This window comes from Grus americana, chromosome 2 (genome assembly GCF_028858705.1).
Source record: "Grus americana isolate bGruAme1 chromosome 2, bGruAme1.mat, whole genome shotgun sequence".
In the NCBI taxonomy this organism is placed as follows: Eukaryota; Metazoa; Chordata; class Aves; order Gruiformes; family Gruidae; genus Grus; species Grus americana.
In genome coordinates, this window is record NC_072853.1 from 156987504 (window position 1) to 157009214 (window position 21711).

General features: G+C 42.3%; 1 protein-coding gene across 2 annotated transcripts in view; it reads left to right on the plus strand.

Annotated features, from left to right (window-relative positions):
* The window catches only part of ADARB2 (adenosine deaminase RNA specific B2 (inactive)), a 314861-nt gene that overhangs the window by 207331 nt on the left and 85819 nt on the right, over positions 1-21711 (plus strand). For both annotated transcript variants that reach the window (XR_008576089.1, XM_054818308.1), the window contains exon 3: positions 3836-4743. Coding sequence is in view for 1 of the 2 variants with exons in the window: in XM_054818308.1 (XP_054674283.1) it covers positions 3836-4743 (908 nt within the window). In the remaining variant the exon portion in view is untranslated. The remainder of the gene's footprint in view (positions 1-3835; positions 4744-21711) is intronic.

Consider the following 21711-nt stretch of genomic DNA (forward strand, 5'->3'; position numbering starts at 1 on the left):
AAAAGCTCTTGATGATGCAGACTCTCTAGGTTAACTCTACTGTGTATAATGACCAAAAGGAGAAAAACATGAAAGAGCAGACAGAAGATTGAGGAACAGTGCATAAATAAATATATTTCACTAACTGCTTTCCTCTCTCCCATTCAATTACTGAAGCAAACACAAGATTGCAATGTTTCTTCTTGCTTGTGAAACTGCAGAAATTAAGAAATAGTTACCTGAGGAGGTATTACAGTGCAGAGGTGTAGGGCTTTTTTAGAAATCTCACACAATAAATTAGAAACTATTGCCAAAAAATTGTAATATTTTTATTCCTCCTTTTTAACTCCGTCTCCATACAATTTTATTATTCTCCAACCTTTCATCATAAAAGAACTGTATTTTATTATCTTCTTTTCTTTTTTTTTTTTTTTCCCCCCCAAATGTAGAGAATGTGTTTTGGGAACTCAAGAGCAAAGACATTATGAGAGATAACAGGACTGAAATGATCCGCAGTTTTGCATTTTCCCTGTGTGCATCCTCTGACTTACTCCTTTCCTTTTAGTGCTCTTCATTTCTAAAATTGCTTATGATTGTTCTATTACAGATGCTTACAGTATTTATCTTACGTAGTTTGGTGTCATTTGCCTGCTTTGTCTGATTTTCACAATAGAAGTACATGTGCCACCATTACAGAGGTAATCTTATGTCTGCTACACAGAGGTCTCATAAAAGGCACATTTCAAAGACCTCCTATTTCAAAGATACCTGAAAGTATAAAGTAATTTCGCATTGCCCGGCTGCTGCCAGGCATCACACGAGTCCATCAGGCTCACAGACTTTCCGAGGCACTCGCTGAATTTAGGCTGCCACTGATTTACATGACATGATGACTTTTGGCCTGCTGCAGCTCTCACTGAGGTCTCTGAAGAACTGAGCTGTTTCCTGGTGTTCCAGGATCAGGTCCTCTAGAAATCTGGTTGTCTGTAAGGATAGTTGCATGGATTTTATTCAGTGTGACTAGGCTAAAACATACCATAAAGGCAGACATGTCGCCATCGTGCACGCCCAGCATTGCCCGTGTATCCTTTCTGACTGATCTCTGGAAGTGTTACGCTTGCATCTCTGCATTTTTCTCAAACATCAGTGCAAACTCTTTGTTGGCCAAAACCTGCACTAGACAATTTCATAGACAGAATTTAAGACAAACAAGTAAAGTTTATTTTATGTTGCCATGTTTTTAGTTAACCACTGTGTTACTGAGGATGATTAAGGTAAGATGCTAAGGTCACACATTCATGTTCATAAATCCATGGTTCTCTGACTATGAAAGAAAAAACAGCTGGAATAAGACAATATGAATTATAAATACAAATAACCCCCTGAGTTTTCCTATTCAGTGGTGCATAATCAATACAAATTCTTTTCAAACCTGAGTATAGTGTGACGCAAGAGCTATCTTTCTTTTCATGCTTCCTGACTACAATATCATTATGTACCATAATTGGCTCTGTAAAAACCTATTAGGTAAGATGAGAGAGGAGGTGTGAAATACAGAACCAAACCTGCTTCCTGCTAAAAAGTGTGTCTGAGTCAAAATATTTCACCTTTATTTGAAAAAATGCATGCGACCAAAGAGGCGATGGAAACACGAGAAGCAGTCACAGTGGAAAACGGCTGGCCAAAGCCACTGCCAGGGTAAATAGAGCAAAGTTAAAGCTGGCATCTCCTTCCCCCTCAAATCAGAGCTTCCACAAATAGAGTCATGAAGTCAATGAGAAAAGACCACATTATCCTTGTGTCTTAGTTAACCTGACCTTTTAAATATCTTATTTCCAGAGAGGCTGGTTTAAAGATGTCACATTTTATACAGCTGAATGCCATACGATGAAACTTTTCTCTTTCTATTATGTATTTCTTTTTCTTTCCTTCCTTACCTGTCTTCATTCTCTTCCCTTAGTTTCGGAAAGTAAAAATTAACTAGTCACTAAAACCTTAATTTGTCAGTTCAGGTTCTGCCTCAGCAGAGCACTGCAGCACAGCGCTCTGCAAGTGACTTTGGTGAGACACAGACACAGGCTGGAAGCTCAGTGTGTGCCAGAGGGTTTTCAGGAAAGGGAGCCGAAAGACTCAGTCCTGCAAATGGGCCCCCACACTTGCAATCGAGCCGTCCAAGCGGTGAGCCGCTCTATGTGGAACAACTTGCATGAGACCTTATTGCTCTGATGGGAAAAAGTCTTTTGATATTTAATGCAAGTGCAACTCATCAGGATATAAAGGAGGTTTTTAATCATGATGGTTGGTTCCACATAATTCTCTGCAGGCCCCTGTGCATCTGTCAGCCCAGCCTAATACTGCGCTGCAGCAGACGCACCACTCCAGCAGAAGCTCCTTGAGGTGTAGCCGGCAGCTCGCCCTTACATCCTTGCAGCCAGCTTGTACATCAGGGTAGAGAGGAAACGAAATATGGCCATGGCCCCGCAGAAAATGAGAGGACCATTCTCTGTCCTCTGAGGACCACAGGGACCCTCTCTGTGCTTGGGACTCCTGCAGCCTGCGCAGGTGGCACGCTCGTGGCTGCCAACAGCAAACCATGGGAGAGGCTCGAGGCGCAGTGCTGTCGGGAGCACAGCAGGCAGCCAGGCAGTGCTCTGCTCAGAAAGGGATCAGGTGCATCGCTCCAGGGACGGGTTGGCTACACTCATGTTTGCTTCCTCAACTTGTCTGTGCCCCATGCAACGCACAGGAGGACTGGAGGATGAATCAAAGATGCAATACATTTAAACAAACTCATCGGAAATGACAGAAATGTTATAGGATGCTTACTTAGACAGCAGCACGGTTTCTGCCTCATTCGGGACATCAGTGAGATGAATCTCCATTCTCAGTCATGCATCTGCTGTAGCAAAGAGCACTGCCTCGCAGCATGGGCGTTGCACAAGCATAGTTCAGAGCAACGTGTGATTCATTGGCTCAACCACAACAGAGTGCTCCCTCCCTAGCTCCCCACTGTCACTCCATTCCCTTGCTGGTGCTCCTGGCAGTCGCTCTCTCCCATTGCTTTTCTTTGACATAGATAATTTTTTACATCAGTAATTACTCCCGTCACAGTGCTCTGGCTTTTCCTAGTCTCATTTAGATCTATCTAGAATTTGTACAATATTAGGTGTTGCTGATGCAGGAGCTAAGAGTATCTGCAGTTGAATTTGACAGAAAGACTCTCACTTATTAAACTGGAATATGAGTCCAGACTGAATTATTGCTTCACATGCTAGGAAGGTCTGTCAAATCATTTCTTAGGCTGGATTCATGATGCTAGCAACACAAGAGCCTATGGTGTGAGTAGAGCTGGTCAATGTATTCATTGCAAATAAATTATTCAATGCATTTGCCTATTTTTCGGCTTGTGAATCATTTGTGAATAATTTCTAATTTCTAATAATGTGTTCATAAGCATTCACCCACATGGATTATAGAACAAATCTCAGCCTAAACGAACTTTGCAAACTATTCAGTTTTTACTAGTAATCATCCAATGTGAATGCAGTAGTTCATTTAAGTCACATGGCATCAGTTATGCTTCATCTTTGAATGATGTAGTGTCTTAAAACAGGAGGCTAGTGACAAATACAAGAACTTTAGGGACAAGTAAACATTCAGGACATGCAGAAAATCTGTGCTATAAATATTAAACCAACCATTATACAGGTATGTGAGGAAAAACCCCAAAAAGGGTTGAGCAAAGATATCTATCACTGACTTTTTTTCTTCTTTGGTTGTTCTGCCAGCCCTAGGCATAATGTCAGCTACTATGATGACAACTGTAATGTGAGGTTTTTTCTTTCTTTACTGACAGGTACCAGCAGTGCAGAAGTAAAGGAAAATCGAAACATTGGCAACCTGGAGGATCATCCAATATCCTCTAATGAGAGGGCAAGAGGGGGAACACCTAGCAGTAAGAGGAAAAGACCCTTAGAGGAAGGCAATAATGGCCATTTCTGCAAACTCCAACTCATCTGGAAGAAAGTCTCCTGGTCAGTGACGCCAAAGAATGCTCTGGTTCAGCTACATGAACTTAAACCAGGTTTACAATATAAAATGGTTTCTCAGACAGGTCCAGTGCATGCCCCAGTCTTTGCTGTTGCTGTGGAAGTAAATGGACTTACATTTGAAGGCACAGGGCCCACAAAAAAGAAAGCCAAAATGCGTGCTGCGGAGCTAGCTCTGAAGTCGTTCGTTCAGTTCCCCAACGCCTGCCAAGCTCACTTTGCCATGGGGAACTGCATCAACCCATCCACGGACTTTACTTCTGATCAGGCAGACTTTCCAGATACTCTGTTCAAGGAGTTCGAACCGTCTACGCACAGTGAGGACTTTTCAGTCTATAACCCCGTTAATAACGAATTGCTTTCTACTGCTTATCGACACGGGCGCTTACTCTGCCATACGCTGGACTTAATGGGCCACGGTAAGCAAAACAAGCACAAGATGTCATCCAAAGCGGAGAGCGAGAAGAACCCGGTGGTGCTGCTAAATGAGCTGCGGTCAGGCCTGCGGTACGTCTGCCTGTCGGAGACGGTGGAGAAGCAGCACATCAAGAGTTTTGTGATGGCAGTGCGAGTGGATGGGAGAACATTTGAAGGCTCAGGACGTAGCAAGAAGCTGGCCAAGGGTCAAGCAGCGCAGGCAGCCCTTCAGGCCCTCTTTAACATTCGGCTGCCCAGCCACATTCCCAGCAGGAGTAAATGTCACCATTTGCCACAGGTGAGAGCTCCTGGGTAGCCATCACCACGTTGGAGGAACTCTTTCAATGAATGGGATTGGTATTGCTGTAGCTGTTGTTGTTCTACCAGACAGTTCCTCTGATGTTATAGCAAGTGCCATGCCACAAAATAGCTCTTTTCTCATAGCAAGAGCCAGATGCCACAGGCAAAAACTCAAAAATCATATCATGAAATCATTGGGTACGATTTGCAGCCCTTTCCATAGAAGGCATAGATGAGAAGGCAAAATGTAGGGGGAAATACCAACATTTCAATTTGCTAGAGAGAATGATAACATTGATATGGGCAGAAAAACCAGGTCATTCTGTGGTACTGCATCTTTCTTGGCAGAAAGGAGCCCATAAACAAAGGGATGCCCCATATCCTCCTTTTAGAGTTAATTTTTGATGAGGACAGTACCTTTCAGAGGAGACAGCAATGACAAGGAATGTGCCTTTGTCAGAGCAAACTCTCCAGACAACTCTGCCACTAGAAAAGTTAAGGATTTTTTTAAATTATAGGCTTACTTTTTGGGTTTTTTTTTGGTTTTTTTTTTTTTATTTTCAAATATGTCTGCAACAGCACAAAGGGTAATGAAAGCTCTGAAGTTTTCCTGGAACAAATATAGAGATTACTGCTATATTCATACAGAAATTATAGATCTGAGATACATACTTAGCACATCAAAATTTCATAGTTGGTCATATGCCAAAGGCTATCTTAGCATTACTCAGATTTGTGTCAATTTTCTAAGTTCAAAGGAATCCAGGATTCACAGACACTGGGAAGCATTACATGGGTTCAAGTAATTTCTTGATTTGTTTGCACTATCATAAAAGGTTTGATGCACCAGCACCAGGAGGTGATCTACCGCTACAAAGCTCCCTTTATAAAGGGGGCTGTTAATGTCCAGGATTTCATGCACAGCACTGGGAGCACTAAGAGTCATTCTGCTGCTGGCTCGCTCTGAGACCCTAGGCAAGTCATTTAAATCCAATACGCTTGTAATAAAAATGAGCATATTATATGAAAGAACACTTCAAGATCCTGAAGTAGTGTATAAATGCAAATTATTAGTAGCAATTCTAATTAACATTAGTAAAGAAGTTCATTAGATGTTCAAAGAGTTTGTTAGGGGATGAATGCTTTAGGTGGCACGATTGCCTGCAGGACCCAGGAATCACATTTGGGGACCCAGAAATTTCCTTCCTATGTTTCAAAAAAGGTAACATGAGAAATGTAAGAAATTCTAAAATACATCATAATTCTCCACCTCTTCCTTTTAATTCTGGTTTGTAAACTCATGAACCAGTAGGATAATAATTTAATAATAGCAGCGATCTTCGCAGAGTGTTTTGCAGGCATTTTGCAAGCCTTGGCCAACCTGACAGTTCCATCCTCCCAGTGCTCCACTGAAGAACAGATGAGTTTTAAATGAGAAATCCATGCTATTTCCTGCCCTAATTAATTCTGGTAAATGTAGTTGGCTTTGATGAACAAGCCTATCCTTCTCCATGCAAACCTAGCAATTTAATACAAAGAGGAATCTCTAGTCCCATCCTACTGGCTGCTTCGCTGCCCCCAGTGAACTTTTCTGGGTGGCTCAGCATGTAAATACCATGCGTTCATCTACTGACGGCTTGTCATGTTCTGAAACTGAACCACAAGTATCATCGCCTCAGTTCTTGAGCTCTCTGAAATATTCCCTGGTTGCTTAGCTTCACGATCATCTTTTACCTGAACATCACATCTTACCTGGGTCCCAAATTGTTCACTAGGCAACACATTCTTCAGTGTATATTTCCTTTTTTATGGCCTTTTCTCCTTCCTGTAGTCTTCTGCCCTCCTTATCTTCTTCTTCTCGCTGTTCTGGAAGTATAAATGTCAGTGAAAAGGTGTCACTGAACTTTATCTGTCAGTATTTTTGAGTGGTTATGTATTGTCCAACTAAAAGATTACTTGGGCACTTCTAATGCCAGCATTCAGCACATTAATTGAGATAAGCCTTGACACTGATTTCTGCTGCCCTCCTTACTAGCTGCTTTCATCAATAGACATTGCAGCTGTGACACAAAACCTGAATTTGTGTTACTCACTAAGTCATAACCCAACTTCCACTGAAGCCAACAGACATATTTCCACTGATCTCACTTGGGCTATAGCTTAAACATTAAATCCAGAAGCATCTTTACTTGTTCTTGCTGTGTTATGCTGTATCTCATCAAGTCACTGTCTTTACTCGCTGTTTCAGTCAGCCCCTCTGGCTGTTTGGTCAGTCGAAGGGGTGGTAACCGTATCGGAGAGAGTGTGGTTCTCACTGAGCTGTGCTCAGAGTCAGCTGCTCCAAAAGCTGTTTCAGCTCCTTCTCATCTCCCTGATCTTCTGCGAACCACATTTTCAAGGACACATTTCAAGTGACTTTTTCAAAGCTTTTCCTACTTAGTAGGCTCAGCTTGTTTTGTGTCCAAAACGGTTTAAAAGCAGAGCAGGAGAGCAGCCTGAAACCCAAACATCTTAGAGATAGAATTTGAAATATTGTGGGTTTCTAATTTTTTCACAGAATAAGCAATAACTATTGCCCTATCCAACCATCCACTCGTTTCATGTGCTTCATCATATTTGTTAGGATGTCAGATAGCTAATTCATTGATAGTAGGCAAATGAGATCAGCTATAACAGTTTCACCTATATTTTCAATATTTTGTAGAATCCAGGAGTATATCTCTGTCGTTGCCCTTTGCAAAAAGTATTCCAGCATGTCTCTGTTCCTGTTCCCCTTGCTGTTGTTAGTGGTGTTAGGAGGCCAGAACTTGACTTTTCCTGATTGCAGCCCTCCTGGAAACAGGAAAAAATCTTGTAATACTGGAAGTCCAATCGTGCTGAACTTACGGTTTCACAGTGTTCGAGAAGATGTCAAAAAAGTTCAGATCTCCTTACAAGCTGGGCCTCCCGACCATTGACATTTCTGCCGTGCTCATCAGGGCTCCCAGGGGACCTGGCATCCCTCAGCCTGGCCCTCAGGCATGCCCTCAGACTGACAGCCACTTTTCCTGCTGACCAAGGGACATTCTGTGCAAAATGTCAAAAGAGGCACCATATCCTCCCGTCTGTCCTGATAGGTGCTGCCTACACAGAAGGCTTCCTGAACTGCCTAGAAATGCAGAGCATAGGTGTAAAATACTCCCACCTTGATCACTTCTGATTCAGGCAAAACAAAGAAATGCAAGAATAGCAGAGCCAGAAATAGATGAATTTGCTGGGGCAGCTGCAGTCCAACTTGCTGCTTCAGCTGCTTCTCCTGCCCCTCACCTGCCAACGCTGAAAACCCACCATGAAATTGTGACCATATTACAATACTGGTGCTTTCTTAAAAGAACATCACTGTGCTTCTGATTTTCATCCCTGTGATTGTTCCACAATGTGTTTGTGCTGACTGCAAAATTATAAAAAAAAAAAACAAAACCACACCACATCACACTTTACACCAGGAAAAAGTTTTCATCTCATAAAATTGTGGCTTCTTTACAGCCCTCAACAGTACTTTGATCCAGTTCTGTGATTCTCATGCAGGTACGATGATGGCTGGAGGACCCGAACTCTTGCCCATGTATAGGGTGAATAGGAGGTAGCCGAGATAATCGAAGGACCAGCTGAAATGGTCACAAGGTTTGCCCATCAGTGTGCCGGCTACTGTTCTTCCTCAAACCAAATGTCTTATCTATGCTATGCCACTGAAGTGCAAGAGAAATACTGTTGATGGTCTGAGGCTGGGCACATGTTGACCAGAGTAGCCAAGATAGGAGCCTGGAGATCTGCTAAACTAATGGCAGAGATAGAGTCAGGAGAATGGAAATTACAACACATCACTGTGCTGCTTCTCTAAATCACTAAATATTGCTCCTTGTGTCCTAGCATACTTGGTCTGAACTCGTATTGTCCATCAAATAATATGCAATTTCTTCAATTATCAGCTTTTGTGAAAGTCTGACAATTGTTTCTCCCTGCCCTGGGAGCTAATTTTCTTGTAATCCAAAATAGGAGGCAACACCAAGGAGCGCTGACCCTGCCAGCCGTGCAGGGTCTGCACTGGTAGATATCCGTCCACACGCTCCCAGGCTTTCCAAGTGCACTGTGCTCATTTCAGGAGATCAAGGTGACCCTCAACTGCATCTGACCAGTTTACAGACTGTTTTTCTAATCTTGTAGTCCTTCTAATCTATCTCACTCAGTCTGAACAGCGTTCTTACTGCTGTAGAGCAAACCCATTAATTAATATTGCCATAACAAATTAGTAAAAGAGGGGTGCTTGGGTTTCAAATGGACCTAAATTAAAAAAGAATAGGTGTGAAAATCGCATTCACTCTGCTTTGAAATGGCTTAACACTGCTGTCGCTGGTTCACATCCAGAGCCTCCAGAGCAGTAGCTGTCAGTTTATTTATTTAAATGAAACCTCATTTTGTTTTGTGTCCATCATCAAAAAGAAGTAGGGTTTTTTTCCCTTTGGCAAATAAGGCTAACCATTTGAATCCAGCTAAACCCCCTATTTGCCAAAAGCTTCATTTGCAGGCCAAAGCCATCTGAGTATCCCCATTGCACTGATTCTTTACTGGAGCAGGTGAAGGATTCCTGCCAGGTAACGTCAGTGTCACCTTGATGAGCGATGTCATGGGAAGAACAACCACCGTACCTCGCGCCTCTCATCCACTTCCCTCCAGAAGCCTGTTTCTCTGTGTTGTAAAACTGGTTCATTGTCATGCCATTTCAATTGTTCCTGCCTCCTTCACTTTATTTCTCTAACTATCCTCATTTGCCAACTTCCCTGCAACCGTGCCCTCTCACCTGTGTCGCAATTAAGCTGGGGCTGAGGTTGGCAGTGATAGATTTGACGCTGGTGCAAAGAGGGACAGCACGTGGAGCTGGCATTGAGCTTTGAGAAGTTGTTCTTAGCGTGTTTATGTGAGGAGCTTTTTCTGATCAAGTGACCAGGTACATTTCTTTATGACGGTCTCTGCTTGCTCCTGCACAAAGAGAAGCAGCTGATAGGTATGTGTGTAGCTCCTGACAGGGAGATGCAAGAAAGGGAAATGATGGGCACTGGAGACATGCCTCGGCAATACAAATCATGTTGGATTTTCAACCACCTATTTCTGACTCTGTAGGTGGGGAAAGTGGCTTTTTATAATCAGAGCAACGGGCAGTCGAGACATTTATAGGATTACAGTTTCTTAAGCAAAACAATGGCAAAAGAACCAATTTAGAGGCACAGCATTAGTGCACTGGATACTGTTATTATTATCCTGGCTGCTAATAAGATTGCAGTCGCTTCTAGGCTCACAGTTGAGGAACCAGGACCACCCCCTTACCCCTCATAGAAGTCCACAATAAAGGTGATTATTGCCCAGAGGGATTACAGCTTGAGTCTTACATGAAGAAATTACCGTGTTTTAATGTATATAATCTATGAAAGATCAAAGGGAGATGCAGAAGGGCTACCTACATGGAATCACGGGAAACAAATTAACAGGGTAGAAAGGGCACCAGTCGCTTGCTCTTACAGCATCAGCATATACGTGTAGACACATTAAGGGGTTTGCACATGAAAACCAGACATCACTGCAAAATAGCATATTACTTTGCATCAGCTGGGCTACAATAATGCTCCAGCTATCTGCTGGAGGAAGAAGTGTCTGAGTAGGTGCATCCATCTCCACCCTCTATACGTCTCTCTTTTGCTCCTCATTGCTAGCCTGTAACTCCCTGCTCCCTCCCGGCCATAGATAACTCCAGCAAACTCCAGGAAAAGATTCCCCTGCACTTGCCTTTAAGTCCTACTTTATATAGATCGTGCTCAGTGCTGTCAGAGCATTAGGTATGCTAAACCAAACTCTTCCGACGGAGATGTTAAAGTCTAAGTATACCACTCACCGAATTAATAATACTTAGGAGCACTGTAATAATGATGGTAATTTGTTAATGAATGGCTGATCTTCATTTACAGAAATGAAAAAATAATTTTAATATCTTCAAGGAAAAAATCTTTAAGGCTGAAAGGCATTTTTCTCAGGAGTACATATGCTTATGTAATTTAAGATTATAAGCAACCCAAGCCCCTTCTTCCTCTGAAAAAAAGGAAAAATAAAAATACTTAATTTTCCTTTATAAAGACTCTGAAGCGTCCACTGTGATTACAGTGCATTTAGAGTGGGGTGAGTCTGATTTAGCCATCTGACTTGTCTGCTGGCTGCTCTTTTAGCGTAGTTGCAAATACTTCATACCATCCATACATCCACAGAACCAGCATTTGATTTCTCTCTCCCTTTCAGAGCCTAGATTGCTTATTAACCATGGCTAGTGAGACACAGCGTGGACTCTGCTGACTTCTGCTATTTACCACGATGAACCAGCCTTGCCTATCCAGGAAGCTGATGGTGTGGATCTGATTTGTGAAGAATTATTATTTGTGCAACCCATTATGGTGAGACAGTTTGTGCAGAATGATTAGGGCTCCGGCAAGCAGCAGAGCTAGTTAGTACATGAAAGCTGAATCCCAGTCTGGTGTCATCCACACATAAAACTTCCTTCTAAATCAGACACTCTCGCAGCTGTCAGAGTCGCCTTTGTTGCTTTCTGGCTTTGTAAGTGAGCTAGGGACACGTCAAAAAGCTCCCGGCAAGCTGGCCCTCGTTAAAGCTCCCGCTTCATCCTGGACTTGCATCCTGACATTGTTTATGATGCTTCATTATTATCTACTTAATACAAGCCATGATCGTTCTGCTCCGCTAAATGGAGCTGTAATACAAGTGCCCAGAGTGAATTCTTCTTTGGTCGAGTTCCATGCAAAGCCTTCTCGGTTTGAGCCGGAGTGTTACAGTCATGCCAAAACCGCGTTCTTTATCTATTTTTATCTGTAGTCACATCTAGGAAGCCTTAATTATTCAAACAGATTTTTCCTTCTATGTGCAGAGTATCAGAAGCAAGCTCCTACCATTTATTTTACGATGACTACCTCCCTCTTGTGGTCCTTGTGCCAACCGTGTGGCAGGCAGATCATCGCGCTGCGAGGGGAAGACTAATAACACAAAATGCCAGCGCACCTTGGAAAGGCGGCAGCTCAGAGCCTGCAGTTTCCCCAGCGATGCTGCTAAGCAGCCCACTGTCACACGCAGCACCGCTCCCTTCCTGCTGAATAACGGGGAACATCTTTGTCCGGTTTATTTTATTGCATCTCTTAGCCTTTAAATAGTGCATTTGTATAGTAATTTTGGAGAAAACCAACATTTCTCCTGCCCCTTTATCTCAGCTAAACTGCTTATGCATACTGCAGTGTGAAAGGATTATATACATGCACACACACACACACAAAATAGTATGCATGTCATAAAATTCAATAGGTGGAGTATATTGAGGGCTTAATCTTAGGATTGTTGAGAATTAATGAACAGAGCAGTCTTTAGACTTGTTGATATAATGGGTGTATAATATGATTTATGTGTTGAGACATTTATACAATCAAACAAAACTAGAGAATTGGCTCATGTTCTTTGAGAGAGTAAAATCCTTTGTTGTTCATTTAGTTCTTTCTTTATATGAACATCTTACAAGTGAGTTTGGATCTCTAATGGGAGCAAAATTTATCAGAGCAAGGTGTTTTTTTCCTTTTTTCACATGCATCTTCTGTTAAGATAAAGTATTTTTCAAAACTCCTGAGAAATAGAAATGGGAGATAAATATGCATATTCACTGGGAAAGTGGGTAAATTATCCACCTCCTTTCATCACAAAGTTTTATTCAATGAAAACAATCAATATTGTCTACGTCTCATGATACCCATCAGCTTCTTAGACTGAATTCTAAGAAACATAAAATATTAATTCATCCATAAACCTTTCCTCCTCCACCTTAAATACTTCAATATTGTCTTTCGACAAATTCATGTTGCTTTTTCATCCTTCCTAGTTTTCTAATTGATAAGTCAGAGTTTACTTCCAAGCAAGCTAACCATTATTTCCTACTGTCTTCCAAACTGGAGTAGACATTTGATATGAAAGCACCTAAGCGTGATTGCTCTTAACCTACTTGTCATCACATCTGCTGCAGACACCAGCCATGTAATCAGTCCCGAATTCTGACAATGGTACCTTAAAATCAGTGCTACACTGAGATGTCACCCAAATGAGCCCATGCTACTGAAGCCACACTGATTTGCTCTATAAATTCCCTGTGTGCTGTTTCTTCTCGCTCTTCTTTATCCAGTTCACCTTTAAAAATGAAAGGTGGAAAGAGAAGATTTCCTGAACAAACATAGTCAAATGAACAAAATAAACATGTTTTGGGTTGTTCAGAGAAAAAGCCTAAGCATCGCCTGATTTCTAGATTCTTCTGTTCATGTCATTTCATTGTTGAGTTCCTATTTTTAGGCCATCTTCTATGAACTGGGCACTATTACTCACAGAAATAATTATAATCAACTCCTTTCCCTTCTATGTGGGTCATTGCTTTATTAGGTTAAACACAAGGAATAATGTGAGTCTCCAAGGTCTTGTGGGGAGGGTGAAGTTGGCAACACTGGCTTCATTTCTTGTTGGATAATTAGTTTCTATCCAAATCAACTCCGCCCTATACTTTTAAGGAATAATCCTCTCAGGGATATTGGAGAATAAACTCATTACTCCAGCACGCTCTTTTATTCCCTTTTCCTTGCTACACACACAAGTCATTCTAACCCTCAGTGCCTAATGACCCTTGTACACTCATTATATGGACATTAGTTCATAACTGCACCACAAATAAACTGTTAGGGCTTGGTTGTCCTGGTCATTGCAGAGAAACAGTGTCCAAGAGAGGTGCAGAAATTGAACATGCTTGTTTAAACCTGATCCAGTTACACAGAAACCCTCCACAAACCATCAATGTGCAGCAGCCGAAAAAGCTGAGCTAGAAAATAAGAGGGAGCAGTGGTTGATAACACAACGGGCATAAAGTCAGGCTCCTTGAAGGCTCATGGTTGTGGCAGCAATGAGGGGCAGATGATTTGGCTGATGCGAACCAGAAGATACAAATCAGAACCACGCTGAAGCTTTTGTGTCTGAATATCACCAATTCAGACGAAACTGGAAACAGATCACATAGCTGTTAAAACTGTTCTCTGGGCCAAAAGTTAGCAGTTGCACCACTTTTGGAATAGCAACATGATTCACCCAAAATAGTGTCCTATAGTCATGCTTATAGCGGCTCATAACATGATAACATGGAGAGAAGAGGAATGACCCATGAAGGTGCCCATTCTAGAAAACACCTTCAGAGATGCTAAAAGTAGTTATCAGCTCCCAACCAAGAAAAACAAAAAAGCCCCAGTGCATACATTCCTGTGGATCATACAGACCATTGGGCTTGCAGCTCAGCTCAAGGGTTTTGCTGTTCCCAGCCAGGACTGGCAACACATTAAAACCCTGTCATATTTTGCTGCCTTTTGTAGCGTTGCATGTTTTCCCTTTAGTGCTCAGCTAAAGGCCACTCGGGATTTTTTCTTCCATCCACAGAGGGAACTAACATTGTATTATTAGTGCAGGCTGGCTGCTGTGACTTTCCAGTACTGACTTCTGGTCACAGTCCTGCTCTCCCGGAGCATGTCTTTGGTGCTTGATGACTTGAGGGTCTCACTCGGAAGTTCATCTTAGCGTAGAGAAACATGGTATAGAGTTACATGGACATTACCAGATCAGCAAGCATGAGTTCTTAACACAAAGATATCTTTGCACATTTTGTGCTTCTCTTCTTCAAAAATACACCTTCTTCAGTCCTGTAGCTCATTCCTGCTGATCATAATTCATACACATCTGTCTGGGTCTCTGATGGCTTAGGCATGGCCTAAACCATCAACATTTACTGTGGCAAGGATCTCAGCATGGCTAGAGGAGTCTGTGGATTGTATTTGCCCTTCCACTAGGTGCTGGCTACTAAGTAGAGAAGACAGCAAGACATCTAAATTTTTTTTATTTGCTAAATAAGCTGATTATATTTTACTCAAATTCACCAAAAGTTCTGAAAAACAAAACCATAAAATATTGCCATATGAACCCTCAAGTAGAAATTATTTTTTCCCTTCTTTTTTTTCTTTAGCGTAGGATATTTTTGGTCACAATCATAATAATCCTACTGATAGGAGATGCCCTCTGCTTTTCCAGGGCAAGAACCTTCAGCTGCATGTTTTACATTTCGACTTTGAGGGAAATCAAAGTACAAGAGGGATGAAGCTGCTGCTGTCACCACATTCTGGAGAACACTGAAGGAAAGAAATAAATAGCATTCCCCAAAACACTGGCAAGCTACAGTGCATAAATTTTCCTTTTAAATCCTGTATGCATGAAAAAAGAAAGTAACATGACTTTCAGATTTACTAGTCTTTGATGTAGATATTTTGAAATCTTTCTCTTTATGAATAGGCAGGAGCCTGTGTAATTTTCAGAAAATTACATTTGTGCCTGCATCTTTTCTTGGACATTTGTGAACTTAGAGACATCTTAAGCCCTCCCTCACTCAAAAAGGGGGAAAAAAAGTTCAGTCTCCTTTATATATCAAAAATCAAGCAAAGAAGCCAAACTAGAAAGTCCTTACAGGCAGACTAACATCCTTGCCATGGAAATGAGCTGAAATCAAGCAGATGTCTGAGCAAAGCTTCCCCATGGCAGAGTGGGAGCAACTTGTGCAAATCCGAGGGATCTGTTGGGGAACCCTCGATAACAACAGCTCACCAGAAAAATGCCAATGAGGCTGAATTGAGTAGCGGGAGAGAAAGAAACATTGCAAAGACAAGCTGGGGCGGGGGGAAGAATGGCTTCCAGGCTACCTTTGACAGAAATTGATCTGAGCAAATTAAACACTCGTACTGTAGTGGTTAGCAGCCCTTTTTTTTTTTTTCTTCTCCCTTTCGAAACATGAGGTGCCGGCGGGGAGATCAGCACGGGCAGTTTGCCTTTCCTAGGCAGTAGTATCTGGTGTGTGGAGCAGGGCTGCTCTCAGCTGCAGATGCGAGGGGAGCGTGGTGGGGTCGGGACTAGAAGCTTAAAATATAGAAACCACTCCACCAAGGACCTGGGAACAGTTTTTCAAGGTGAGGGGCAGAAATGACACCTTTGGTGAAAATCAGGCAAAATCCCCAAGTGTGGGAGGGAAACTGCTGGAGTTATAGCACAGTCCTGAAGTGAAATCCTTGCAGAGGTACGCGTAGGGAAGCGCTTTGATGGGAGCTGTGTTTTGCTACCCGTGCCACATACTGTGTTCTGGGAGCTTATTTCTTTGCATATATACTCTCTAGCGTTACAAATATTAAAAGTCCTTTTTGTGCTTGGGAAATTAAGGTGAATAACTGAACCAATATAAACTGAAGTTGCTCTGATATATGTGGGCATGAAGCCACAAAACAATGTGGGAAGCTAATGCCTTTATTCCGTATTCCCACAGGCATAAACCAGAGCAGAATTTGAACCTGTGGATTTATAGCGAATAAAATATCAAAGTTATCCTGAAATATGTTGCAGCTGTTTCTCATTCCATCATGCAGCTGATAAATACCTAATCTCCAGTTCAGGCCTCTCTATTTAAATAAGCACAGTAAAAAGTTTAGCGCTATCTGACTGAACTACTTCAGGTGAATATCTTTAGTTCAGTGCTTCTGGCCCCTATTAAATGCAATTCAGATAAAGTCTGTTTTCTACTAGTATTTGTTTCTCTCTTGACATAGTTGATATCTGTTCCTGCTGAATGTTTTCAGACTAGAAGAAAAATCTACTGAAAAATACATTATTTAGTAAACATAACTAAGCATCACTAATACTAGGAGGACAGAGGATTTCTTCTGTGTTAACTGTTAACAAACACGTTGCTCTCTACGGGCAGTCTCACCCCCACCATTAAAATTGAAGATTTTGCAAAGCTGGAACCTAAAAAGAAAAAGGGGACTACATCTTCCCCTGTAGCACAGCAGGCAAGCAAGAGCTGTGAGACACCCTCAATTTGCCGTATATTCTGCTTACTTCCTATCTGCTTTACGAGCTGCCTTTTTGCTCCGGCGGTGTCAGGCAGCTGCCGGCTCCGCACGCCCCGCTGCAGGCAGGGAGCGGGCAGGTCTGCCGTGCCCCACGCACGGCCAGCTCCCACTCCCGTGCCATGGTCTCCTGCAGCACAGGCTCACACGTGGCTTCCAAAGCGCTCAGCCTTAATTCCCTTTCCTGGCTCTGCTTGTCCTGTTGCTGGTTTCCATTTCCCCATTCCGACACTCCTGTTATTAGGAATGGTCTCCTCTCCCCTGGCACGCCTCATCCAGGCAGGAGCAGGCTGGAGCTGGAAGTAAAAAAGCAGCTGTGAGAACAATTGAGTAAAATTTTAGGTCAAATGTTAGGTGCCCCGTCCTTGTGATAATCGCTTGCCTTAGAGCGCATTAACACAATTGCACTTGCAGCAAATTAACAGCGATTTGTACAGAGGCACAAAATCAAGTGCAATAATAATACACATGTATGAAAAACAACAGGATCACTAACTAATTAATTAATAACTGGTTACTGATTAGAAGGGGAGCATTTGGAGCTAAATGTGTCCTTGACAACACTAACAGGATTGGTTTAGCACTGATTATATTTTACAATCAGACATATAAGTGCAAATAATTGCTTCCACTATATCATGGAATTAGTTCCATGACAGTTCAGCTGATTACTTCAAGCTTTTATCTGCGTTTTGTAGCTGCAAGATCCGCTACCATTTTGCACCTTGCTAGCTGGTAGCAAAGCACTCTTGTCTGTTTACATGTATTGCATGTAATGTAGCAGGAGAAGCAGAATCAATACTGTAGATATATACAGTACCTGCATCACAAAGGTTACCACGCTTGGAAAATAGCTGATGAAGACTTGAGGTAATGAGCTGAAACATCCTGAAAGTAATTCCTAGCAGCACTAAAGACAATAATATAACTTCGCCTGACATGGGTAATCCTCCACAGACTGAGGGAAGCATAATTTTTTCTGGAAGGGAGTTTTGTGGTCCACTGAGAGTGTGAGTGAGATATGGGATATACCTTATGAGTGAAGAACAGCTCGTAACTCAGAAGAGGTGGAACCTAAATGAAGTCATAGAGGTCATTCTTACTTTATCACTGGGGGAAATACGCCCTGTATATCACTCAGCCTTTTCATGCATTTAGTTACTGGGGTAATTCTGGGTGTAACAAATTGTTCATGTTTTTTTTATCTTGTATTTCATGAACAAAAAGCCTTCAAAACAATTACAAACAGTTGCAGAGGGACCATTTTCCCTGTGAGTCCAAAGCTAGGCTCCTTGACAGATACTGACAATAAGATGTCCCTTGTCATTGCAGGGGGGGGTTGGACTAGATGACCTCTAAAGGTGTCTTCCAACCCAAACTATTCTATGATACTATGATTCTATAATATCTTTAATGAAATACATGGGAACTCTGTGGTTCATGTAGGGTATGGAGCTATTGGCTAAACATTTTTGTTCTCTTTCAGTACTTTTTTTGCTGCTGCTGCAGTGCAGAAGCTAGAAGGGCCAATGAAGCAGTCAGAGAAGTTTGCCCATCCTTTTATCTCCCTCCAGGGTAGCAGCCATTCATGTGATGTGAATATTTCTGCAGAACAGATTTCTGTGCATGTTTTCAGATGGCTTTCCTAATAAAATTAGCTTTCTGTGATCAGCTTTCTGCTGTTCCTAGTGACCCTTGAGACTGTTCAACTATATTTGACAGCAGCAGATATCTCAAGACACTCAGTCTCTATCTATACAATATAAAAATGGGGACTTTGTAGAAGCAAAAGCAGCCCAAGCTAGTCCTGCACAGGGGGCAATGCAGTTACCCCCAAGGCAGCAGCCAGCAGACCTTGACAAGACATACCAAAACATACCAAGACATACTGGTGTCTCCATTTGGTCCTATTTCTTCTCTTCTTAACACAAGGGGCCTGTGCATCGTCTTTTTTAAAGGTATGAGCCTATTTGAGCCTACAGAGTTACACAGGGTGTAAGAAGAGTCTTGGACTTAGTAAGTGATTCCCTGTGGCCACATGTTATCAATTTCTTAAAGCCTACACAATGAATTGAATTGGTGTAATTATGATACTGCTGTGGCTGTGACCTGAAACAGGTTTTGATACGTTGCATCTCAATTTGTTCCCTTCGGGAGACAGCTGGACTTCTCTTTTTCACTTAAAATGGAATTCTTCAGGGTGGGGTGGGAGTTGTGTAAAAATGTGGGCATCTGGCAGCCTCGTGGAGCACCTGGTTCTGACCTCAGCATCAGGCAGGAATCCTTTTGCTGGCAGTACAACGTTGTCCCAGACTTGGAGGGTACCGCAGGTTTGGCACCACCAAGCTGCACCTGTGCTGGGCACAGGAGCCCACAGCGGCGCTGACCTGGCTCCTGTGGCGTGTGCACACCCAGAGCTTGTGCAAAAGCTCCTCCTGCCATGTCTTGGCAGCTTCCTCCTCCCATACCAGCCCTGAGAAGGTTGGAAGAGGAGTAATGGAGTTTGCTGCAAACACGGTGTAGATGGGATTGCAGAGGCATCCCACTACAGAGGCATGAAGTCTCTGCATTTTCTCTTGGGGTAGCCCAGCTGCCATGGACATCTCATACTTTCTGTAGAGTGGTAGACTGCATCCAGAAGGCCTGTTTCTGTAACACATACATGGGTCCTCTAGCATCAATTAGCTGTCAGAGTGGGAATACAGAATACAAGAAAGAGGAGGACTTCACTGTACTAATTAGTTTTTTTCATATAGAATTTTTTTCTCTTTTATGAGATCTGTGGGCTTCTTCTTTCTTTATACTGTACAGAACAAAGTAATGGATGACACTGCAGTAACCACTGGGACACAGTCCTACTAAAAAAGAGGAAATGAACTCTAATGGGTTCCCTGTGGATGGAGGGGCTGAGCCCATGTGTTGGTCTGGGACAAGACTGGAAAGGGCAAATACAAGGGCAGCTTGATTGGTGGGGCCAAGGGAGCAGGCATGAAAAAAGCATCATTTGTTGTATTTGTACCTATGGTGGTAACCCAAAATTGATCATCTGAGTTTAAGTGCATTCCAGTAGCAGCTGTGAACAATTTCATTGTTTTTCAATGCAGTGTGTTGCCAGTTCAAGGCACCATTAGTAATCCTAACGAAGCTATTTCTCCTTCTCTCAAATTGTAAGATAAACTCAGATATGGAATTGTTAAATTCTCCTTTTTTTCTAACATACCTGGTTCTGATTTCTGAGGGGCCTAACTAGCAAAACGCAGAAGGTTGAGAAGTGGTTGATTAGAGGTTCAGCTGTAAACTGGAAATGTAGTAAGTCAGATGTCTGGTGATGAGTCTACTATGGTACTTTTATTACAGGATAGATGGGGCAGGTGCTAAAACCCTTACTTAGCAAAACTGAGGCCAATCAATGTTGATACTGGATTAAACAGGAGCATTTGTTGTATTTGGAAGCTGTGAAGGGGTTTGCAGTTTGTCAGAGAAAGGGGGCAGTCTGTAAGGGGTTTGTACGCAATATTTCAAGAGATGACTGAGCCAGTGGTAGGAGAAAAGTAAGTGGGTGTACTGGTTTTGGATGGGATGGAGTTAATTTTCTTCATAGCAGCTCATGTGGTGTTAGGTTTTGGATTTGTGGCCAAAACAGTCTTGATAACACACTGATGTTTTAGCTACTGCTGAGCAGTGCTTACACAGTATCAGGGACTTCTTTGCTTCTCACATCACCCCACCAGCGAGTAGCTGGGGGTGCACAAGAGGTTGAGGGGGACACAGCTGGGACAGCTGACCCAAACTGACCAAAGGGATATTCCATACCATATGATGTGCTCAACAATAACAGCTGCAGGAAGAAGGAAGAAGGGGGGATGTTCAGAGTTAATGTATTAATAATAGACCCATTAAACTGCCTTTACCTCAACCCATGAGTTTTCTCACTTTTACACTCCTGATTCTCTCCCCCATCCGGCTGGGAGGGAATGAGCAAGCAGCTGCAGGGGTCTCAACAGTGGGTAACCCTTTAATGTGGGTTACTATTTATGAATCTACATCGACATACTGGTTTTCATTGAAGGGGTTAAGTCCATCCCTTGATCGTGAGCCCATCTATATGTTGCATCCCTTCCTTGATGACCTAACATGTCATGGGCCCACCAAGCTATAAAAAATTCACCATTATGTTGCCAGTCCAGATCCACCTGAGCCACTTCAATCTTAGCAACCTGATTTTGTTTTGGCAAAATTTTGTTGGGTCCGGGTTCCACGTCAGAGGACCACGTTTAGGGACTGTTTGGAAAGGAAAAGACTGAGATACTACAATTCAGAAACCACATTGATGGCTGTTTCAAATAGCTGCGGTTTCCATTCATACCTTGAGGGGCTAATCAATAAAGCATAATTATCTCCTCTGTTTATAGGGTGATGCTTGTTCTCAGATCGAATCAAGAACCATTGAAAGGTCATATAAGGAAGACCTGAATGTATGTGTCAGAATCAATTTGGAGTTTAAATTGCTTATAATGGCTTTTTAAAGTCAATGCAGGTATCTCCAAGTGGCCTAAAGAGAGGGTGACAAAAAAATAACTGGCTGTGTCATTGGCTAATTTTTCTTTTGTAGTTTAAAGGGATATTGTCAACTGGAAACGTAGGCAAGGAACTAAGCATAGTGCTAAATACAGCACTTTGCATTTTGCTGCCACAGCTTGTGATTATTTTATTTATTTTAGCTTTCTTTTCTCCCTGATTGCTGTTGAAAGATTCAAATTAAAAAAAAAAAAAAGAAGATCACTAATTATGGAATTTGTTGAAAGTGTGAAGCTGATCATAAAAGGTTTTGATAAATAGAATCACAGAACAGTTAAGGAATCTCTGGATCTCATCTAGTCCAGCCCCTGCTCAAGCAGGATCAGTTACAGCAGGTTGTCCTGGCC